This window comes from Quercus robur, chromosome 8, assembly GCF_932294415.1.
Source record: "Quercus robur chromosome 8, dhQueRobu3.1, whole genome shotgun sequence".
Lineage (NCBI taxonomy): Eukaryota > Viridiplantae > Streptophyta > Magnoliopsida > Fagales > Fagaceae > Quercus > Quercus robur.
The window spans coordinates 40694753-40719145 of NC_065541.1; the positions used below are offsets into that span (position 1 = coordinate 40694753).

At 34.6% G+C, this 24393-nt stretch overlaps 1 protein-coding gene across 1 annotated transcript in view; it reads left to right on the top strand.

Annotated features, from left to right (window-relative positions):
* The first annotated feature begins 23438 nt into the window (after positions 1-23438).
* The window catches only part of LOC126695507 (uncharacterized), a 29132-nt gene continuing 28177 nt past the window's right edge, over positions 23439-24393 (top strand). The window contains exons 1-2 of the mRNA XM_050392273.1: positions 23439-23597; positions 23727-23941. Of these exons, the coding sequence (XP_050248230.1) occupies positions 23528-23597; positions 23727-23941 (285 nt within the window). The 5' untranslated portion in view covers positions 23439-23527. The remainder of the gene's footprint in view (positions 23598-23726; positions 23942-24393) is intronic.

A 24393-nucleotide genomic window follows, 5' to 3' on the forward strand; every position in this document is an offset into this window, starting at 1 on the left:
GTAATGGCCTGGGCCATTTGAGATAATGCTCGTCCTTGATCTGCGTGAAAATCTTGTCAACAGGCATAACCAAAGGAGTAAATTTTACCTGACGAGGATTTTTGTCATCTCTCCTTCTATTCCCGTCACTGTTCCGACGTTCTGGTCTGTCTCTCTTTTGCCCTCTGCGGTCGTCTTCCCTCTTGGACTTGTCTCCTAGCCTCTCGGTATATTTTATGGCAGCTAGAGTGTCTTCCGCGTTCATGTATTTTTGGGCCTTCAGGAGCATCTCAACCATTGTCTTCGGGGGGTTTTTGGCAAGAGAGGCTACAAGGTCTCTGGATTTCAACCCTGCCTTGAAGGTCGTCAGTTGCACCTTGTCATCAGCTTCGTCCACCTCCAGAGTTTCCCGGGTGAACCGCTTGACATATGACCTCAGAGTCTCCTTCTCTCCCTGTCTTATGGTGAGTAAGTAATCTACTGGTCTCCTTGGGCGTTGTCCCCCTATGAAGTGACGCAGGAAAGCACTACTTAGCTGATCGAAGTTGTCTATGGACGAGTTTGGCAACTTAGTAAACCACTCTCTTGCAGCTCCTTTGAGAGTCGTAGGGAAGGAACGACACAATATCTCGTCAGGTGGTTGCTGAAGGCCCAGAGTCGTCTTGAAGGTATTAAGATGATCCTGAGGGTCCTTGAGTCCGTCGAAGGGTTCTAATTGAGGCAGGCGAAACTTTGACGGCACGGGGCAATCAAGTACCGCTGCAGTGAAGGGCGAATCTGTAGCCCTTACCATCTTGTCTACACTCCGGTCTGTCTTTTCCTTGATAGCGCTCCTTAGTTCGTCCATCTCTTTCCTCATTTCCCGAAGAAGATCTGAGTTCTGTTCGTCCGGAGTAGTTGGTCTCCGGGGGGTTTCCCTCTGTTGGCTATCCCCCTCTCCCTCCGTGTTACCCTTGGACCGGTTTTCTTCCTGTTGAGCTTGTTGAACCTGCTGGAGCCGCAGCTTCATTTCCTGGTTCTGCCTGGTGAGTTCCTCAATGGTGGCTGCCAGGGCCTGAACTTGCTGGGCCAAGGTCGTTGAATCTGGGTTGGATTCCATCTGGATATGGTGAATTGATGGAAACTACGTTTTCGAATGTAAATCTGAAAACTCGTTCCCACAGACGGCGCCAAACTGATGGAACACAAATCCGTCAGTGAGTGAGCAGATGGAATCACTCGTGGAATGTGAAGGTTTGCTCGACGAGGGACACCGGTGTGGCGCCTGCCACAAAGTCTCCGATGCCAAAGTTAGGATCACAATTAAACACAGCAAAGAAGTAAAAGATAGTTTCAGAGTATTTTTTGCATATATCCTCTTCTGTTGGTTGTGTGAAAGTTTTATACCTGAGGCCTTACGGGCTAGCCGTTGGAGCTGTTAATGCTTTCTTTAGTAACGCACCTGGTCAGTAATGAGACTTTTAAGAGGCTCTCCAACGGTCTGCTTGGTCGATTTGGTAACTGCTCGGATCATTGATTGGCTGCATTGAATAACTCCCTGCCTTCGTCAGTGATGATGGCTTTCTTCGTTGTTTCTGATTACCTCGTCATAGATGATTCTCCCGTCATTAATGTTATCTTCGTCAGTGGGATGTAGAGTCGTCATTCCCGTCAATAATAATTTGTTTGAATAGTGTTCGACAACTTTTAAGGGAGAGGGAAAAAATGTTATAACATAAAGGTACATCACAATTCCACTAAAAAGTCATGGTAACTTTTAAGGGAGGGTGAGACAAGTTATATGGTGTTCAACAACCGAACCAACCGTCACTGCCAGTGTAGCCCCTTTCAGCCTATCAACCACAATCAAACCCCAATCCCCATCTCTACAATCAAAAAACCCATTCTAACCAACAAATAAAGTAAACCTCTATCATTTTTTTTTTTTTTTTTTTTTTTTTATGGACTAGAAAATAACACATAAAGCTAAGTATAAGTTATATAATACAATATGAAATTCTAAAATCAGAATGAGATTACCATCTCCAAATTATTATAAATTCTTCAATAAATTTAGAAGTAAAGCTATACAAATTTTAAAAATATATGGAAAATTTTTAAGACACATGCTAAAGAATCTGACGAAAAACAAAAATCATCCACAAAATCGTAAATATTTTTTTATTATAAATTATAGTAAAGAAAATTTATTAGAAAGAGAAAGAGAGAGAGAGAACAATAAGGCCTCTTTCGTTTGGAATGCCCGTGTCATGCCTAAAGACCCATTTGTTGTGCAAAGAAATTGTTGTTTCATAGCTGAATCCTCATCAGCCACAACATCAAACCCTGGTCCCCTCACCTTTTGTCACAAGACATATTTTTTAAGATTATATTGCAGAAAAATAATCTATTTTTGTGATTATGCAAACAAAAGCAACATAACTAAAAGTCTTGTAGCTGAATTGGCACCTCCTCATGTACAAAGTGCTTGGAAGTTTAGAGGGAAGGGTTCGAACTGCAGGGTTAGCAGTATATTGTAATTATCTTTTAAAAAACAAAAAAAAACAAAAAACAAAAGCAACATACAAATCTCACAAACAAGAATACATGTAGATTCAATAGGCAAGACCATAAATAAGAAGAAATCAGTAACATTATTAAATAACCTACAAACCAAATGCGTGAATAATGAATGATGCAAAACTGAATTTTAAGGCATTACTTCTAGCAGTATCCATGAAGTGACAAAGAGAAAGAATGCGAGAGAGGCAAGAAAGTAAAGGTAGAGATAAAAAATGAGGGAGAAAAAGAGTAAGTGTAACACATTGTTAGGTGTGTCGAAGCCATACAATACCCACCCGCCACACCCTATCGGATCCAAACGATCCACCACTCAAACCGACTACTTTGGCGGTTGGCAGTGGGTCCTCGCCCTTAAAAACTGACCCTAGCAAGTAGGTTGGTGGGTTTCATCATTCAAAACTTGAGCCACCCAACTTAACTGTGAAAACCACCAAATATGACGACATCTATGCGTTTTTTGGTGACAATTCAGTGGAGATCCACCAAATCCGATTAGATCTCCGTTAGATCTGGACAAATTTTTGTTGTTGCTAGTTTTGATCGAACCAATCGCCACACTGCCCATAATCCAACCTATCCAAATTGAATTCCTTATCGGTCGACAATTCGTCTGAAACTTCTCAATTTTGATTTAGTTGAGTCGGTTGTGAGTTGGGTACAAACTCGATCCAAATTGACTCGTGAATACCCTAAGCTCGTAGATTTATTTTGAGAATAACATTACATAGGAACCAATACTGCATGGCTCATAGATTTACCACAGCTGAATGGTTCATAGGTTGTTAGATGCATGATTGTAAATCCTAAACTAGAAGGGTCATGCTTTGAATACATAAGTATATATAGCCCTAAATTTTAAATTGCATTGTCTCCCCCACATCATAAAAACTCCAGTCTTCTGTCGTAACACACAGCAAATTTTGAAGCCATGAGTATCATCTAATCAACCATGTATTCCGCACAACATAAAAAGGGGATTATAATTATTTATTTATTTTTAATTAAAAGGCAGGAGGCCTATTGTGCATTTACTTGAGAAAATTTTGGGTCCAAGAGTTTAGATGAAGTAATTAGTTTTTGGGCAAAGTAACTCAAGAGATAATAAATAAATAAATGGGGCTTGATAGACTAAAAACACCCTAACCCATAATCTAATTAAAACAAAACTTTTAGGTAGCCCCCTACAATTTAGCTGTCACCCATAGCAGCCCCTTCCCTTTTCCCTTACTCATCTCACACGCTGCACAACCCTTCCCTCCTTAAATGACAACTTGTTGACAATTTTGAAGGTAAATTTAGACTCACTGGTAGCTCTAAATGGGGGACATTGCACCTTTGGTAGCTCCAAAGTGGGGGGTTTACTAGTCGTAGTTCAAAAGAGGAAGTCTGGCCAACTTTAGGTTCCAAAGAGGGAACCGCCCTCAAAGAAGGGGTCCTAGTCTCAAATTAAGAGGGGACTGCACAACCTTGCCAAAGGAGCATCAATGTTGACCACAAGTACAAAGGCTTAGGCTGTTTTATGTGATTTTATTCAATTTATTATGATGTAATTGCATTGTGGTGAACTGAAAGTCCGAAAGATCTCTTAACTCTTAAGAGGGGTGAGGTTAGGGAGAGTTATATCCTAACTAATGCTATTGCCCACAGAAAACGATATTTTCTTATCTATATTTGATGTTTTGAGATATCTACCTACACTGTTGTTCTAGAAATAATTCTATTTGAAATCTTATATGTTTTTGCAAAGTAGTGAATTTATCAGAAATGTAATATTGTAATAAAATGGCTAATTTCCCACTTATTAAGTTATCTCACCCCTATTTATATTCTCTTTTCAAATTCTTGAAGCAATCGTGAATAAGAGAGTTCTAGGGTAAAGGTGGTTGCAGTTATGTTGAGATTAGAACCTTTACTATCGAGCTCTGATTGTATGTTTGAGGAATTTTAATTTTGTGTCTTTGCAAAGGACCTTATATTTTGGAGAATTATGGATGTAATAAAAGTCTATGAGAAATTTAGACTCTATGGAAATGGATTGTTTTTGTTGGAATCTCCTTTGGGTCAGAAGAATTCATTATCGTTGTGGTTGGGAAGATTTTATTTTATATATAGGTTAGAAAATTTGAGGATTCAATCTCTCTAGTGCCCTCTAGGCACTGATTGGGTTTGGGGCATGACAATAGTAGTTTCCAAACCTTTCGCACTCCCTCCATAGCCAACTATTTTCAACCACCATCATTATTTTCCCACATCCTCTAGTTACTATTGTCAGGCCACAGTAGCCAAAATATATCAAGAAAATTGATCCTAGGTTTGGCTTCCATCAAATCTTAAAGGTAAATTTGAAATTTTTGCAATGTATTTTATTTAAGTATTGCGCTTGTGTGAATGCTTGTGAAATGTTGTCCATTGTGCTATGGCTTGCATGTAGCGGTTTTTGAAATAGTTGATGAAGAATTCGTTGTGTAGAATGTTTGTATATGAATGTATTTGAAGGCTAGAAAGAAATGATATTGCAAGAGCAACCTAATATAACCTCTAAGCCTTTCTCTCAGAATTTCTATTGAACCTCACTACTCTCATTTTCAATAACTATATGGTTGTACTTGTACCGTTGTAGAAGGTTTTTGAAATTGGAACTCCGGAATCCTTTAACTTGATGGTGGGGTGTTATTTATAGGAGGAGAATGGAATAGATAGCTTAGTTTTATTCCAGTATTTCCCACTAGGAGTTTGGAACTTATTTTTATCCCAGACGCGTTTGAATCTGGTTTCGGAGCTGATAAAGTATCACAAAACTCGGATTTGGTGAGAATCAAGGCATGAGTGCTGATCATTATCAAGATCCAAGTTTCTGTGACAAGGTGCCAATCGGCACCAGTGTCCTAGGCATATTTTGGCTCCTACTTTGTCTTTCTTTTGGAAGGTTTTGCTCATTTACTGACTTGTTTGAGGATAATTACGAATTTTAAACCACTAAATGATCAAAACATTATCTTAATGATCCTATCTCTTGACCTCTAACTTTCCCTGGAAAATTAAAAATAAAAATCAGGGCTTAAAAAATCATTTATGATAATTTTTAATTATATTCTTGTCTTAAAAAATAAACCTATGAGATTTGGACATGAAATTAATCCAATCAAGGACCAATCAAAATTAATCACCCATAGTCACAAATTTTGTGCCATGAAATGTTATAATGGATATTAACCATTAAGTTTTTGATGTGGTTTGATCTTTTGATTGGATGGTCTGATTGCCATTTTTTAATGTCGTTTTAATCATGGTGAACTATTTTATTTATTTATTTTTTAGAGTGATGTTCAAGTTCATTAGATGGTTCAAATGACATTTTTACTCTTGAATTATTTGAAAATGACTATTTTACCCTTACTGGATTCCTCATTTGAAAATGGGGAGTTTACATTAATCAAAGTACCCTAGCCTGTTTTAAGGATTCCTCATTTGAAAATGGGGAGTTTACATTAATCAAAGTACCCTAGCATATTTCTAGGCTATCACAAAATCCTAAATATGTTACTACTTACTAAGCATCAAACAAAACTGATTGAACAAACAGGAAACAAGAAAATAATCAAACATATATTTCTAGGTGATCCTGCGTGTGCATCCCTAGAACCTACAATTATTCTACTTGTAGAGCATGTTCCTACTAAATAAATAAAAAACAAAGCTAAAGTACAAGAAAATATTCAAATAAAAAATAAAAAATAAAAACATACCTCACTCAAAGTTGAACCTTGATTCTTTACTACTTATCTCACTCAATCTAAACAAAACCAACACAACCTAGAGGCTTATGACCTTTTAAACTAGAGGGAAATAAAACTTAAAGGAATAACAGAACTCTCTCTTTCATCACTTTCTCTCTTGCATCACTTTTTGGTGGTGATTCTAGAGTGTTTTGATAATTGTGCCTATGGGGCTTTTATAGTGCTCAAGATGTGGTGTATGGTTGTTCTTAGTCAATGTAAGATCAGTCTTGCTTCATTTTCAACAATAAAATTTTCATACAAAGCTCCATTAACTCCAGCCTACGTATGCGAGCTCGATATTCTACAGTACAAACACAGCATTGAGGCTACGTACGCAACAATTGAAGCTTGTGTGCGTAAAGTTAGGGTTTTCAGTGGCTCTTTCATCTATTTTAAAAATCTCAATTTAAACCCTTCTTTCTTGGCCATGAAATCTTAAGAATTGGTCCTATAAGGTCTCGTCATTAGGAAATGAGGGTTTAGGTCGTAAGGACTAAGGAATAAAAAATAAGGCATCCACAAATGATGTAGATGAAATTCGACTTTGCGTTTCCAAGATTGAGCGTTAATTGACACTTCCTCCTGATGCTACTATTTGATGATTATGATGAGACCTTTGCCCTTCATGACAAAAAGGGAGAGTAAGTAAAGTAGGAGAGAGATAGGAAATGACTCAAGGGAAGAACAATTTATTTTGTTAATATCTGTTTCAAAGGGAAAACAATTTACTTTTATTTTGAAACTCTTTGATCATATTTTCCATTTGGTAGCTTTAATTTTTGTTTGAACAATTGGGTTTTGTACCCGTTTGAGGTGCCTTTGAGTTTTCATGATGATATGTTAACAATTGGTATCTATTTTTTGATTAACTTGCTTGTGTTGAATTGCTTAATCTTTTGCATTGTGAACCTTGTTCTTTGTATTTTTTGAGAGCTTTTTTTTTTTTTTTTTTTTTTTTTGACAATACTAAGTATTTTTAACATACACGTGAGGAGAGGGGAGAAGCTTTAATTTTTAATTATCCATCAATTTTTTTCCAAATGGTGTGCATAATATCTCTGTAACATGCTTTCAAGAATGATATGTATGAAAACAATCAAAGAAAATTGGTCCTAGTTCAGATAGTTATTTCTAGGGACCAGTTGTCATTCGGTTAGTCTTGTCTCATTTAGTTATGTTATATCATTGTAATCTTGGGATTATTATTGTAATGGGTTTAATTTTACAGATTGCTAGAGGGTGATATTTTTAGGTGGGAAAATCTTGAACAAAAGTGTGTGTGTTGTATGTGTTAAACAATTTGTCTTTAAGTATAAGACTTAGTGTAACGACCTAAGGAAAAGCGTTAGTTACATTTGCGTTATACCTCAAAAGGACTAGTCACAATTGAGATTCATTGTAGTTGTTAATAAATCCTAGTTCAACCCAATAAATACCCAATGTGGGACTCATCACACACCCACATGCATCACACGATCAATCAAATATTTGGGACATCACAATCTCCCCCCACTTAAATTCCTAACGTCCTCGTTAGGGCCCACTTTGTGGAATAGTGTCTCTGAGCCCACACGAGGTTACTGAGATGGCTCTGATACCATATGTAACGACCCAAGGAAAAGCATTAGCCACATTTGTGCTATACCTCAAAAGAACTAGTCACAATTGAGGCTCCTTGCAGTTGTTAATAAAGCCTAGTTCAACCCAATAAATACCCGATGTGGGACTCATCAGACACTCACACGCATTATACAATCAATCAAATTGGGGCATCACACTTAGTCCCAGAATAACTCAAGAAGAAAGGAAGTAATTGGATTCTCGACAGTTTTGTCAATAGCTTGTCAATCCATTGAGATTAATTACTATGGCCTCTTGACAACTAGTCGATTGATCAAGAATCAAGATACATGATTCTTAATTAGTCCCATTAAGTAGACCCACGAGTTGGAATCTAAGCCCTACTTGTTAGAGAATAAACGGGATCATTAGGGGTTGACTAAACAACAAAAGTGAGAGCATTTCATGTATATCTAGGGTTTGTACCTTCTCTCTCAAGTTAACCTACATATCAAAGACACAAAATTATATTTAAAAAGAATAGTATATCTACTACTTGGTGATTCAATTGAACTCACCATGACAAACATAATCAAATTGTTTTGAAGATTATTATTATGATTTAGTTGAACCCTACGGGATTAAGTGTTTCACAATTAATGGTTTACACAAAACAATATCAAGGGGTTAATTGTTACCATCAAAAGCTTAAGAGGGTTTTGTGTTTTATGAAAAAACCATAGGGGATAAAATGTTACACTCAAAACCTCAAGGGAATTCCATATTTTCTATATGAAATAAATAATGAAACTTCTTTCAATAAAATCTAGAATTCTTAGTAGTAGGATTTTTATCTAAGTAGTTTTTAAACCATTTGAAACTATGTTAATTATTTTCATATATCTATGGCATATCGCATTGCTTAAGGAAAATAATAATAATCAATGATTATTTTTCCAAGATTTATATAAGAATACTTATTATGAAATGGAGAAATATAATTGATTTAGAATATTACATTCTTCTTCATGCAAGAATTGAATCAAAAAAAAGAGAAAAAAAATCAAAAGATAAAATCAAATTTAATAACTCATGCAATAAAAAAAAATATATTAATTTTATGCTTAAATTAGTTGAAATAATTAAATTTTTGTGAACTTACTAAAGCAATATATTCATATTTTTTATTATATTAATCTTAACATTTTTCATTTTCTAAATTCAACTAATCTATTTATATATATATATATATATATATATATATATATATTGTTTCCTTATTAATTATGAATTAAAAAAATTGAAATTAACATTTAGAATAATAAACGTAAAAAGGGAATTAGTCATGCCAAGACAACATTTCCTAAGGGACCAATCCCTTCACCAAAATAACTTGAAAAAGAGTTTGACAAAGACCATCTTGCTAAGACATGTAGCTTTGTTAGCATTCATATACATCCAATTAAACTCCAGTCGGTCAAATCTTGCATATAACAACCTGACTTCAATAACAAAATTAACAATTCTCTATGCACTAATTTGGATCTATTGGTCACTACCTTAACTCAAATTTTGGAATTACCCTCAATTACCGCATTCTAAAGCTCCTTTTGACCTGCTAATTCCACTGCTCACAAAAAAACTTTGGCTTTCACTTGAATACGCTACACTATAAGCCACATTCCATGGGTGCATGTAGGAGCTATGCTTGATACATGATTTTGATATCAAGTTCAACATGACATAAAATGACCATGAATGACAACATTCAGGAGAAAAAGTTTTGTCTTAAAAAATTTAAAACTCAGAGCTTGCCTTGAACTATGGACAATGAGAATGCCTCAAGAGTCAAGGTTAAGTTATGTACATTTGATTTGTGAAGCTTAAGGTCAAAGATACAATTATCAAATGACATGCACCCATTATTATCCTCTAGCTCACAAATCAAACTTTAAAGTATCTTCTCTCTCAACCATGGCATTCAGCCACTATTATATTATGCTAAATGATTCTCATATGAAATATTTCCAGATTCATCCATATGTGAATCTTCCAAACCAAAATTCGCTCACGAATTAAGACAAATAAATAGCTTTCATTGAGAGCTTTCATTTGTTTCACTGTATTTTCTGCAATATGATACCATTGTTTTTAGTAATGCATAGCTTCATTAAAAGTCACACATAACAAGTATATACTTTGAACAACATTACAAACTATGAAAAAAAAAAAAAAAAAACCCTATTATAAAAGCTCATAAACTAAACAAATTTCTCTGAAAATGGCCACAATTTATAATTTTCCTATTTTTTTGGTTTGTTTGTTTTTGGATATGATCTTTTCAAAGATAAGTAACAACACTCATATGGAATGCTATATTTTAGCTATTGATGAATATTTACTGCTTTTGAGTGCCATCCCCCATATTGGATCTAAGTAAATACTATCTCTCTATATTTACCTATTGAGAAACTAAATATATTTTAAATTTTTAATCGATAAATCTCATCTACCTAACTGTATAAAAAACTTGTATTAAAGTCTGGTCATTGTTACTAATTGTATAACTAAATTCAACTATATATTTTTTCATTATAGATCTTATCTCATGCAATATGAAAAATATTTAAGACCTTCTCCCCTCTCCCAAAAATAAGTCATGTACATTGGACTTGGAAAAAAAAAAAACTACTGGTCTTGCCCAATCATGCCCTTATATTCTTACCACAAATAATTGGATTACTGTCTTTGCTTATTGTTGAGATGCAACCCAAAAAAAAAAAGGCATATGACAACAACAAAATTAATAATAAATAAAATCTCCAAATAGCATTATAATGAAGTATTGTTTCCAACAACCATATTTTTCAAATTTGTATGGTTGCTTATTTTAATCCTCATACGGGATTTAAGTTTCATTTATACATTTGAATATTGAAATTGTTAAATTCAATGGTTAGTTATGAAACAAAAGCGCTGTTAACCATAAAAAAAATGTGAGAAAAGGAATTGACAATGTTTCATAAGTCAATGAATATGAATAGAAAAGGGGCTGTAAGTTTACTTACAAATTTGTTTTTTGTACATTGGGGGCTTGCCGGTGTGTTGTTAAGAGTTGTTTAACAATGGCAGCAAGTAGTTAGGGGTTGAGATTATATTTAGAGAAACATTTAAGAGAGAGGGAGAGAGGAGCTTGAGAGTCTACATAGAAGTGTCCAGGTGAAATGTTCTTGTTTAGGTTATTTTTGTGGTCTTGGTTTTTGTATCAGGTGTTAATCTATTATTTATTTTGGCACAAAAATTTTAAAAATTTAGATAGGACACATGGCGCAAAATTGAGAATTCGATTGAAATCTAATTGGATTTTCTTTCAGCTTCATCTATTATATATATATATATAGATAGGTAAAGCTCAGAGAAATTTTTATTAGATTTTGAAATTAGAATTCAATTTTGCGTTATGTGTCTAAATTTATGTAGAAACCATACCATAATTATCCACTTAAGTTTTTTAATCTTTGTGCCAAGTGAGTTATTGAGTGCAAAATATTAAGAATATAATATTAATGAACTATAAAATTAAATAATAATAATAATATTCACTTGTACTCAATACAAATCATCACATAACAAAGATCACCACACATTGTATCTTATTAAAAATTAGAAAAAAAAATGATCATAAGTAGTATTAAATTTGGATAAGAATTTTAGTATATAACTAATTACGTTTACTTTATAAAAAAAATTGACTAATTATTTATATTTTTATAATACAAATTGTGTTTGATTTAAATGTATCTATACATATGTACATGTTACGTGCTTTTTTTTTTTTTTTTAATAATTTGACTAATTATATATATTTTTATAATAAAAATTGTGTTTAATTTTAAATGCATCCATGCGTTACATGGGTTACATGCTTTTTTTTAGAAGATACATGAGTTACATGCCAGTGATACTTAATGTTGAGTGGAATACTTATTATTAGATGGAAGAAGCAACACAAACATAATATATATATATATATATATATATATATCTATATCCAAAACTTAGAGAAAATCTAATTAGATTTTAATTACATTCTCAATTTTGCGCCACGTGCCCCATTTAAATTTAAATTTTGTGCCAAGTGAATTATTGAGTGTAAAAATGGAAGAGTCCAAATCCAATTAGAGTCTAAATTGGTTTTAAATTGAGGTCCAATTTTATGTCCTGTGTCTATCTAAATTTTTAATTTTTGTGACAAGTGAATTATTGAGTGCAAAAATTGAAATTCAATTAAAATTTAAATCATATATATATATATATATATAATATAATATAAAACCATTACATATTTTAGAAATGTATGGTTTAAAAAAAGTGAAATTTTTCCAAAAAAAGAAGAAGTGTAAACTAATACCATGTATAATTTCAACGTCTTCTTAAAAAAAAAAAAAAAATTTGAACTGTAAAATTGTGATTATTTTTAATTATATTCATGCATATGCACGAGGCAACACAATTTTGTGCCACGTGTCCTATTTAAATTTATATTTTGTGTCAAGTGAATTATTGAGTGTAAAAATCGAAAAATCCAAATCCAATTAAATTCTAAATTAGGTTTCAATTGGAGTCTAATTTTCTACCACGTGTCCATCTAAGTTTTTAATTTTTGTGGCAAGTGAATTATTGGGTGCAAAAATCAAAATCCAATTAAATTTTAAATCATATATATATTGATGGTGTATTAGAAAATAGACCAACTCCAAGTTCGTCCAGGGCAAGAATATAAAAAAAGGGGCTTTGAATTGAGTACTCATCCATGACAAGGTCGTCTGTCCATAAAAATGTTTGGACGACCTCTATACGTCCCAACTCTATACAAGTTTTAGATGACCTCCACATTCTTATTTCGGAGCACAAGTAAAAATTAAGGTTCATTACTACGAACTGCTACCAATGATGGTTATAGAAAATAAGATCAAACAATGTAACTTCCATAGCAGTTTTAGAAGTTAATTCTGAATCTTCCGACCTCCTCAATGATAGGGGAAGTTATCAGACAAGTAACCGCCCCATGTACTATATAAACACTCCTCTATGTAAAAATAAGGGAAGTTTTTCCCTTTTACACAATTCCCAGGAATTTGGAATTTGAAGAGAGAAACTAACTTCATCATTGGAGGGTTTGGGGTTGCTCAACCCCAGTCTCCCTTGATTCTTTGTTTTTCTTTTTCAGGCCCTTCAAATCATTCAAGCCCGAAACATCACGCAACAAAATGTCAAGAACTTCGTCTGGAAGAACATTGTGTGCAGGTTTGGGGTACCCAGGGTATTGATATCAGACAATGGATAGCAATTTGATAACGCACTTTTCAAGGACTTCTGTGAACACTTCAGAATTCAGAATCATTATTCTTCACCCGCCCACCCTCAAGCAAATGGTCAAGAAGAAGTAGCAAACATATCCTTGTTAAAGATAATCAAGACTCGGCTTGAGGGGGCAAAGGGAGTATGGCCAGATGATTTACCAGGTGTTCTATAGGCCTACAGTATGACGGTCAGAACCCCTACAGGGGAAACTCCTTTCAAGCTAGCCTATGGAAGTGAAGCAATTATATCTGCAGAAGTACATATGGCTAATCACACGATAATGAAGTATCATGACAAGGATAACGAGGAACAACTCCGCCTAAACCTGGATCTAATAGACGAGGTGAGGATGGATGCAGAGCAAATGACAACAAGGTATAAGAACCTATGGCTAGGTAATATGATGCAATGGTGAAACATAGGTGTTTCAACATAGGAGACCTCCTCTTGAAAATGGTCTCTTTGGCAACCAAAAACCCAGTTCATGGGAAATTGGGACCTAACTGGGAAGGACCCTATAAGGTTATCAATTACAAAAGGCAAGGATCCTACTACTTGGAGACCTTGGACGGGAGAAAATTGGAGCATCCTTGGAATTTTGAACACCTAAGAAGGTATTATCAACAAGGTATCAGCTTGGACGAGCATTATCTTAGACGAGCCCAAGTGTGTTGTTTATCTACGTACTGTTAGCATTATATATGTTGAATTAACTCCTTAAGGTTATGTTAGTTCCTAAACTATGTGGTGTGGACTATGGATGAAGTTGTGGATTTGTAGTATTTGTATTTGTCAAATTCCGTAAAGGCATTAGCTTCTAAGCATATGCCACGTCTATGAATGATATTTATGTTATGTACATAATAATTATGTGAATTCCCAATTTTCATATTGTTTTCGTTCAAATTGATCCACAAGAAGGCTAAAAGCCCAAAACAAGTAAATTCTCTGGACGTAGGGATGTAATGTCTATAAGCTTTCCTTAATAAGGATAAAACAAAGGAAAATGAACCTAAGGCGTCTTCGTCTAATCAATGGACGAGGTAAAGCCTAAGGTACATTCGTCCAACCAATGGACAAGACAAAGCATGCATGCAAAAATATTCCGTACATAAAAGGAATTTGTATAACCAATCAATTTTTGGACGAGAAAAATATGGTAGTTTACCCAAAGACGAGTAAAAAATCATCCAAGTTTATGGACAACAGGTAATGAAAGCTATAAACAAATATAACTAACAAAAGAAACACCATTCATGGACGAGTTATACTTGCAAAAATTTGAATGGTGAAAAATATTGAACATGAATATCTTATCAGGGACGAGCCAAGGTTGAAATCAATATCTTGGGTACATAAAGCATTCATCCATTCAACATGTTTAGTAAGTAAAATAAAATGAGATAAACATTCATTCATTAATTAAAGGGTGGACGACCTACGTCCAAAAACCCTTATAAAAGTAAGGCTTAACAAAGTAATTGTTTGAGAACTCATTCTAAAACTGTGGATGAGGTAAATGTACTTGAGTTACATTAAAAACTCCAAAACAACAACGAAACAAATAAAAGGAAAAAAGAAGAAAAAAATACAAGGGTAAACAAAAGTCCAAGTCTCGTCTTCAAGAAGGAGGGGCGTCAGCATTAGGGTCGTCCTGAGTTGGTTGGGTGGTGGCATCGTCCTCAATGTTAATATCTTTTGAGCTCCTCTGGAGAAGGGAGCTTGTAGTTGCACTAACAAGGTTGAGTTTGATGGAGCTAAATTTAACCTCAGGGAAGTTTTCCATAGCGTCCATCCTAAAATCTTCGAACTCGACTGTGTAGTTGGTGTCCAATAAGTTAGTATATTGCTTGGATACCTTGAACTCTGAAACCACATCTCCTTTTGCTCTTTCAAGAAGGGCACTCAACTCGTCATTCTTCTTTTAGAGGTGATCAAGATGAGTATCCTTCTCTATGGCATCAGTTTTCAACTCCTCAACATGATTTTGCAGCTCTTTGGCATCGCCCTTGGCCTTAGCTGCCACCTCAGCCCATTTCTTAAACTCGTCCTTAACCTCCCGGATCCTCGTCTTGTCCAGCTTTGTTGCCTGCCTGGACGCGACGATGAACTTAAACATTGCCTACATAAATTAAAACTTGGTTAGACGAAGTACACATGTATACACTACTAATAGGACGAGGTATAAAAAAGAGTTCACATACCTTGAAAAGGTCATGAACACCAAAGTACTCAAAGTCCTTCAAAGACATGTCGTAGCATGCCGCCACGTCCTTGTCTGTCACAACCTTCTCAAACCTTTCCCAAGCTAAGTCTTTATTTTCAACAGGGTTTTGAGGTGCTCGTCGAGAAGGTTGGGATGAGGCAGGCACATGGATTTTGGACGGGATCTGCACGAATGGAGGATCTCTAGCCTCGGAGTCAACATTGAGAATTTGGACGGAGGGATCTTGAACAGGGAGGATGGGAAGACCAGGCTTAAACCCCCCAGACTAAGACGACTTGTGCTTGGCCTTTTTCTCCTGACGTCTACTCAGGAGATTTCTCAAGTCAATTCCTTTTGACGAACTTTTCCTTTTTTCACCTATAGATGGACGAGGCTGGGATCGTACCCCCTGCCCGGTTACCCCGTCCATCACTTCTTTACCTTTGTTCTCTTTCATTGTTGCCATCCTTGAAAAGAAAGATGTTAGTCACCTTAAAAAGAAAAAAAAAATAATGAAATGAAAAAGAGAAAGAAGAGAGAAAAAAGAACTTATGTCTACAGACAGTAAGCTCGTGGGCAATTGCTTTAGTGTATGGCTTAGGGCCTAACCCCCAAGTAGCAAGACGTTGAAGGCTTACCAAAGAATGGAAAGTCCTATCAGTGTATAGACAAGCCTTTTGGACTCGTTCAATATAAAACCTGCTCAAATGAGGTTGTCTAACAACTAAAAGAGAGAGAGAGAGAGAGAGAGAGAGAGAGAGAGAGAGCAGAGTTGTTAAGACGACTACAATTGAAAATAAATATAACAAATGATAAAACGATAACCATAAGCGTACCTTCAGGACAAAGGTTCCCTAACTCTCTTGTATAGGGAGCAAATAGATCCCTGCCAACCTCAACAGGGTGTCTAGCCCAAAAACCAGAGACGAAGAAGAACTCTTTCTTCTAGTTCCTATCTGAGGTGACTACGAACTTTATTAGCCTATAATCTTTCCCTCTGGCTGTGAATTGGTAGAAGTCAAGGGATTGGTTAATCTCGGAAGGCTTGTAGCAGTAAAGAAACTCATCCATTATAAGAGGACAATCCCCCTCAAACACCTCCCTCCACAAAACTTGCATTGAGACAACTAGCCTCCATGCATTGAGATTGAATTGACATATACCTAAACCTAATCTAGTAAGCAACTCCCTAGCAAAGGCTTTAAGAGGCAAACTCAAACCACCTAAAAGATAAGCCACATAAATGCCAACACCAAAACGGGGTTGAAAACACCACTCCCCACTCATAGGTAACCTGGGATTTAGATCCTCAGGAATTTGGTACCAAGTCTTAAGGGAGTCCAACCTTTTCTTGTCTGTCTTAGAAGTGACCGGACATGTATTCGTCCATGGTGTTTCCCCCACTGCTACTATTTCTACCACTACTACTATTATCATTAGAACCACTAAAACTGCTAGGGTCGTGATACTCATCTATGGCCTTATCTACGCTATTACTAGACGAGGAAAGGACAACCTCAAACATTTTTAAAGAAAACTTGAAACCTAAGGACGTAAGTAAGGAAAATACTTGGATCTAGACGAAGAGAGACTATAGACGCAGGAAACTTCTAGACGAGATGCTAAGATGAGGGATGTCAAAGAAGGAAATTTAAGAAATGTAAAGGGTAGTAGAGGAATTCCACTATTTATAGGCAATGGCCTTTAGCATCTGAAACGACACTACCAACAAAGAGGTGACACGTGGCATACTCCTCGAAAAAATGAATCGGCGGGACTTGTCACCAATGGAATCATGACACTTGGCACACCTAGGCTGACATAAGTACATACGTCCAAAGAATGGCATCAAGTTGTACATCTCCCTAGACGACCCATGGACAAGGGGGCAACTGATAGTGTATTAGAAAATAGACCAACTCCAAGTTTGTCCATAAAAGTCATCCAGGGCAAGAATATAAAAAATGAGCTTTGAATGGAGTACTCGTCCATGACAAGGTCGTTCGTCCATAAAAATGTTTGGACAACCTCTATACGTCCCAACTCTATACAAGTTTTAGACGAGCTCCATATTCTTATTTTGGAGCACAAGTAAAAATTGAGGTTCATTACTACGAACCGCTACCAATAACGGTTATAGAAAATAAGATCAAACAATGTAACTTCCATGGCAGTTATGGAAGTTAATTCTGAATCTTCCGACCTCCTCAATGATAAGGGAATTTATCAGACAAGTAATCGCCTCGTGTACTATATAAACACTCCTCTACGTAAAAATAAGGTAAGTTTTTCCCTTTTACACAATTTCCAAAAATTTGGAATTTGAAGAGAGAAACTAACTTTATCATTGAAGGGTTTGTGGCCGGTCAACCCTAGTCTCCCTTGATTCTTTGTTTTTCTTTTTCAGGCCCTTTAAATCATTCAAGCCTGAAGCATCCAGCCTACTGATTTTCAGAGTATTATCATATATATATATATATATATATATATATATATATATTGTAATGATAAAGGGCCCAAATATGAGTATTGGGCCATGTCCGAGGACATCAAGTAGTCCGAAGACAGGTAATAATGACAGAGGTCTATAGGACAATGATCCGTGGAAGGTGTTTGGTCATGAGGAATTAGAGATGTTGTTCGAGGAGAAGTACCTCATCGGCTAAACAGAGTAGAGGTCATAAGTCCGACCTTTCATCAAAATCAAGGTAAAAGATGATCATACTAGCAAGGAGAAGCATCAGGTAGGGATAAGACAAAAAAGAGTTGGAAAATATCTGAGAAGAAAGCTGGTACCATCGTATTGAATGCTCTGTAGCTAACCTCCTGACCGCATTAATGTGAAGGTAATACATGAACAGTAACATTCAGCCTTACAGCTACCTACAAAGACTTCAAGAAGGTGCTGATGGGATAAGTATCCAAGCCAGCGATCTGATCTACACATCGAGGGCAAAGATGAAGTAAGGAAGGGGAATATAAAAAAGAAAGATCCCATTGCAAAAGGGTCATCAGATAATTTGTAGAAAAATCACTGTACACTCAAGAATTGTAATTGTGGTTAAGTCTAAGAGAAATACATAAGAACAACCTTCCTCGGACATTGCCAAGGAGGATTTTCCTTATCCAAAACTGTTTGTTTATGCTTTCAAGCAACAATTAGCCTATTGTGATCATTGTCCAACTCATTGAAGTTTAGTTTCTAAGCCACTCTCTACAAATTCATTATTTTAGGCTCTTTGGGCCTTTGTCCATTTCATATGGGCTTTGGGAGCAAAACGTGCCCTTACATACATAATGAGAAACTATTATATATTTTAGAAATGTATGGTTTTAAAAAAAGTTTAAGCTAATACCATGTATAATTTTAATGTCTTCTAAAAAAATTCTAATTTGAACTGTATAATTGTGATTATTTTTAATTGTATCTATGTATATGTACGGGGTTACACACTAGTGACAATTAATACACACATAGTAGTAGTCTAAATTTTGTGATATATAATTAAACTAAGTATTACTAAGGCAAACACTTTTTTTTTCATATATTAATTATTTAAAGGTGGTGCAAATATGAAAAATAAATTTTAATGATTAATTTCATATGATTTATATAAGACGCAATAAATTTGGACTTCTTTGGCAACAATTGAACCATAGAACAGAAAAAAATAAAGGCAAATTTTATTACAAGCAATCAAGAATATAAAAGATAATTTTACGCTCAAATTAGAAAAAATAATTATATATTTATCCATTCACTTAAGCATTTGGTTTATATCTTGATTAACATCTCTTTCTATTGACATGTAATATAATTAAATTTAGTCAATTCCCCAAATATTATAATACATCAAGAATATTATATGAGATATTATATGATTGTTTATGCTAATAGTTTTGTAGCTCAACTGACACTTTCTAGTATTTTCAACAAAAAGTTTAAAGTTCAAATTCCCCTCTCCCAATAATAATAATAATAATAGTGATTTGATATCTTAAAAAATATTTCAAAATAAGAGTATGCAATTATCTAGCATGATATTTTGTCTTTGGTACACGTGTACAACCAAATGCGCTTTTTTTTTTTTTTTTGGGTAAAGGGGAATGAAATGCATTAGAAATTAAATGAGTCTTTTACAAAATGCCCCTTCCTTATCCAGGGTGCAAAGTTGATCCACCACAGGCAGTGGAAGAGCAAACAAAATAAAGGGAACATCACTAGCACTATCGATTCGTGCCAATGCATCCGCACACTGATTAGCTTCCCTATACACATGCACTACTCACAGGTTGGGGAATTTCTTCAAGAGGAGGCTGCAATCAGTGAGTAAGGGTTCAAGTGAGAGGTTGGAATTAGAGTTTTGCATCAGGTGAACAATAGCTAAAGCATCAAGTTCAACAATTAGATTAGGGATTTTCTCTGCTGCTACTAGATTTAGCTTGTCCTGGAGAGCCCACAGTTCTGCCAGCACACTATTCAGCTTCCCACCAAATGGGCTTTGTTTCTTCGACAAAGACATTTCAAGTCCCTTTTCTTTCTTTCTTTTTATTTTATATTTTTATTTTTTTAACTTATTAGAATCAGAAAGACAGATTCCTTGAACAAGAATCATGTTTATTTTATTTACTAGTTTGGGTGGTACATGCAAGTCACATGCTGCTTCTTGAGTGAGAAACTTAAGATAGAACCTCTATTTGAAGAAGTATAAAACCATATACTTAAACTTAGAATAACAATTTAACATATGAATATCTATTTTCCACATGACAATTCCTTAGAACCTATTTGCTAAAAACAATATTCACTCATTAAAAATTTCTAAAAATGATGACGAATATTATCATCTTCCAACACTAAGTAATTGAGTTTTGCTAAGACATTGTCACAATATTTAAATTTTCGTAATTAATGATGGCATATGATGCAATTGGAGGTCTTCATCAAATACCTGCAATTATTCATAACGAAGAATTTGTTATTCATACTTTGTTATAATTTTACATTTTATGAGTCTAGCTATAATTTTTAACTTACTTTGTTTTTTTATGAACACCCTTTTAAGTAAGAAAAGAAAAAAAAGAAAAAGAAAAAAAAAAAAGACACGTATTATTGAAGTTTCCATTAGATAAAACTATAGGTCCTGAAGTTTAAATTTAGTAAATCAACTTTCTCTAGGTAACAAATAAAACAGCCTATATCACCATTTGAACTTTCCAAGCATGACTACCAAATAAAACTCAAAATAGACAAAATTGTTTTTTGGGATATTAAAATTTAGTTGAGGTATTTTAGACATTTCACAATAGAATATTCTAGGAATCATAAGATTTCATTAGTAGTGGTGAAAATATTGTGATAACAACAAAATGTCACGATATTTTTACAATAAAATACATTTATTTTCAGTTATGGTGGATCATGGTCTAATATTTTATTTTATTTTGATCAATAAGAAACTAACACCTATGTCATAAAATTTTCACAATATCTTTATTTTTAGCTGTGGTTGGTCTAGTATCATATTTTACTATTTTATTTTGGGATATAAGGAACTGACACCTCAACAATTGTGACAATTTGTTGTATCCATATAAAAAAAATCCTAAACCAAAATAAGCATATAAATATGGTCAAAGTTTAAGTACAAAATTAATTGTAGCTTAAGGCCTTGTTTGGGAGGAGGGAATGAAAAAGAATAATTTTAGAATATTCTTCCCTTCCCTTGTTCGAGAGTTTTAATGTAGGGAATGGAAAGTCAATCCCTTATTTGAGAGTTTAAGTGGGAGGGAATGGAATGGGTAGGAAGGAACATTCATTTATCTTTATTCCCTTAAAATCTCAAATTTTCATTTCCCTCGAAATTGGGAGGAATGGGAGGGAATGAAATTAGATTTAATGAATTTTTTTACTAAAACTCCCAAAATACCCCTATATATTCAACCCTTTATTTTAAAATAGAGGTCTAATAGTAATATTGTCATAAAATGATTCTATTCCATTCCCTTCATATTACTCCCAAACAAGATTACTTACATTTCATTCATTTACATTCCTTTCCATTCCTTTATTTTAAAACATTCAATCAAAGTTAATTAATTCCATTCCATTCCATTCCTTTCCCTTACTTAAATACATTCCATTCTATTCCATTCCCGTATGATCATTCCATTTCATTCTCTTATGAATTCCTAAACGAAGCCTTTTGATCATTCCATTCCCTTATAAACTCCCAAATGAAGCCTAAGGCTACAACTTTATTCTATCTTTTTATTGCTTGGATTACATGTTCTTCTCTTATTCTTCATGCTTGCAAAATTTCTATAAGATTAAATATCAATAGTTATGTCATTAATAAGTTGTTTAAATTGCAAGTTTTTATAGTTTAAAAGTATGCATAACATATAAACTTATAGATTATATAATAAATAATATCTGATTGATACAAAATTTAACATGTATATTAAGAGTGTTAAGAACATATAATTCAATAGTTAGATTTTTAAACTATGTAGTAATGTTTATTTTATTGAGTAAGGTTGTAGTCTCAGGCTACAATCAATTTTGTAATTAAATTTTGTCCTGTAAATATCTTTTTTAAAAAAGAAAAAAAAAAAAAAAACAACTCACCAAATTGTCCAAACCAAAGCCCCCCAATAAGTATGAAACAAAATGTTTTTTAGTAGCAAAAACATGAGTCCAAAACTTGACTAAATCAAAATACTATCTTAGCCTCTTTGTTCTTTTTCTAATATTGTTAATAGAAATAGAAATAGATAAAGAATGACACCTCAAAAATTGTGACAATTTGTTGTATTCGTATAAAAAAATCCTAAACCAAAATAAGCAAATAAATATTTAAAAATGACAAAAATTAGGTACAGTACCTTAGATATTGTTCTTTAGATTCCCTTTTCAAGATTCAACCATATAACTACTTAATTAAAAAATAAAACTAAAAAAAAAAAAGCATATAAATATATTTTTCAAAAATTGTTGTACTTGATATAAAAAAAAAAAAAAACCAGCTCACCAAATTGACCAAATCAAAGCCCTTATATGAAACAATGTGTTTTTTTGTAGCATTAACATGAGTCCAAAACTTGGAAAATATTGCAAACTAACACCAATCTCCAAATAATTTCATTAGTTAACTACATTTTCAAATTATTTAGGAAACCAACATCTCGAGTCTAAGAAACTGGATTTTGCTCTTAGAACTTGAGCATGATAGAGTCAAGTTCCATGGAACTTGAGTCTTCCCTAAAGTAGATCCACAAAAAAAATGTAGCAACCCAACAACTCCTAGCAACAAAAACGCAATACCAAAAACTCCAAGCACTAGGTTTGACGATCTTGGCACCGGAGGGGTTTGGGTTTGACGATCTTGGCACCGGAGGTTTGTTTTTTGGTTTGGTTTGTCTCTAGATTCGTTTTCTGTGTTCTCTGGGTTGGTCTATGTGCGGTACCAGAAAGACACTTGGTTTTATTCAACAATACCAGAGAGACACCGGTGCCAAGATCAACAAACCCAATCTAAGAGGCTGGTGCCGAGATCGAAACTACAGTGGGTCTTCGTGGGGTTCGGTTAGATTCTTCTTCTTCTTTAGGAAACAACCTCCTTTGTGGATTTAGGTCTTCATGGGGTTGTATTTTGGTATGGTTTTTGATGAACTGCAGAACTAGAACTCGTGGATTTGGATCTTCATGGGGTTGTGAAGGTTTGGTTTTTGATGAATTGCAAAAACTAGAACTCGTGGATTGGATTTGGGTCTTGGTGGTCTAGAACTCGAGTTCCACATTGATTTTTCATGGAACTCGAGTAGAGACTCGAGTTGCAACTGTGAAGTTGAGTTTGTGAGCCTTGAGATACTAGTTTTCTAAATAGTTTGAAAACGTTAGTTTACTAGCTAATGAAATGGTATGAAAATAGGTGTTATTTTGGGGAAAAAAAAATCCCCAAAACTTTAATATAAGCACTGTTCCTTAGCCTTTCAGCTCTTTCTATATAGTCAAGACAATTAACTTTCTCATTAGTCATTACCACCTCTCCCTTGTTTCTCACCTCTCTCCAAAATGGAAAAGATCCAGCACAGTCATGTAGAAGTAAGAGGACTAAAGCTTCATGTCGCCCAGATTGGAAGTGGTATATATGACATAGGAATCTGATACGAACATGTTCTTTTATTTCCTAACTCCATAGGTTTTAAATTTTTCGTTTTTATCCTTCCGAAATTTGATTTTCTACTTTCTCTAATCATGAATGTTTGAGCAGGTGATAAGGTAGTGGTGTTCCTGCATGGATTTCCTGAAATATGGTATACATGGAGGCACCAATTGATTGCTGTTGCAAATGCTGGGTACCGAGCAATAGCCATTGATTTCAGGGGCTATGGACTGTCTGACCAGCCACCGGAGCCAGAGAAAGCAAATTTCAATGACCTTGTTGATGATGTTGTCGGCCTTCTTGACTCTCTGGGCATCAATAAGGTAGTACCTGCCACCCAATTCTCTTACCCTTTTAGATATACATACAGCTTGAATGTATGACTCAAAAAATGCAAGATTTCTATGTTAGTTTTGGTCTCTCAGCTTTAGTGGGTAGGTGATCAATCCCATTCATACTTTGTTAAATTGCCATTCCAACAACAATCTCGTTTTCATCTCTCCATTTCACACCTGTCTTTCGCATCTCACTCTTATTATTGCTCAATTTCGAAGACTTCTTCAAAGCTTAAACATTTTTACTTCTAATCTAGCCCTGGTTCAAACAAATCTTCCCACCAGTTGCCCAACTTTCAGATATTCTATTTGGTTGGCAAGACCTATGGTTGTTCTAGGCAAATACACAAGTCCACAATCCTTCCAATTTGAGCCAGTATCCTGAAATCAGAGCATTCTCTTTTTGGGGGGTCTTAACTGTAAACAAATTATAAATCGGA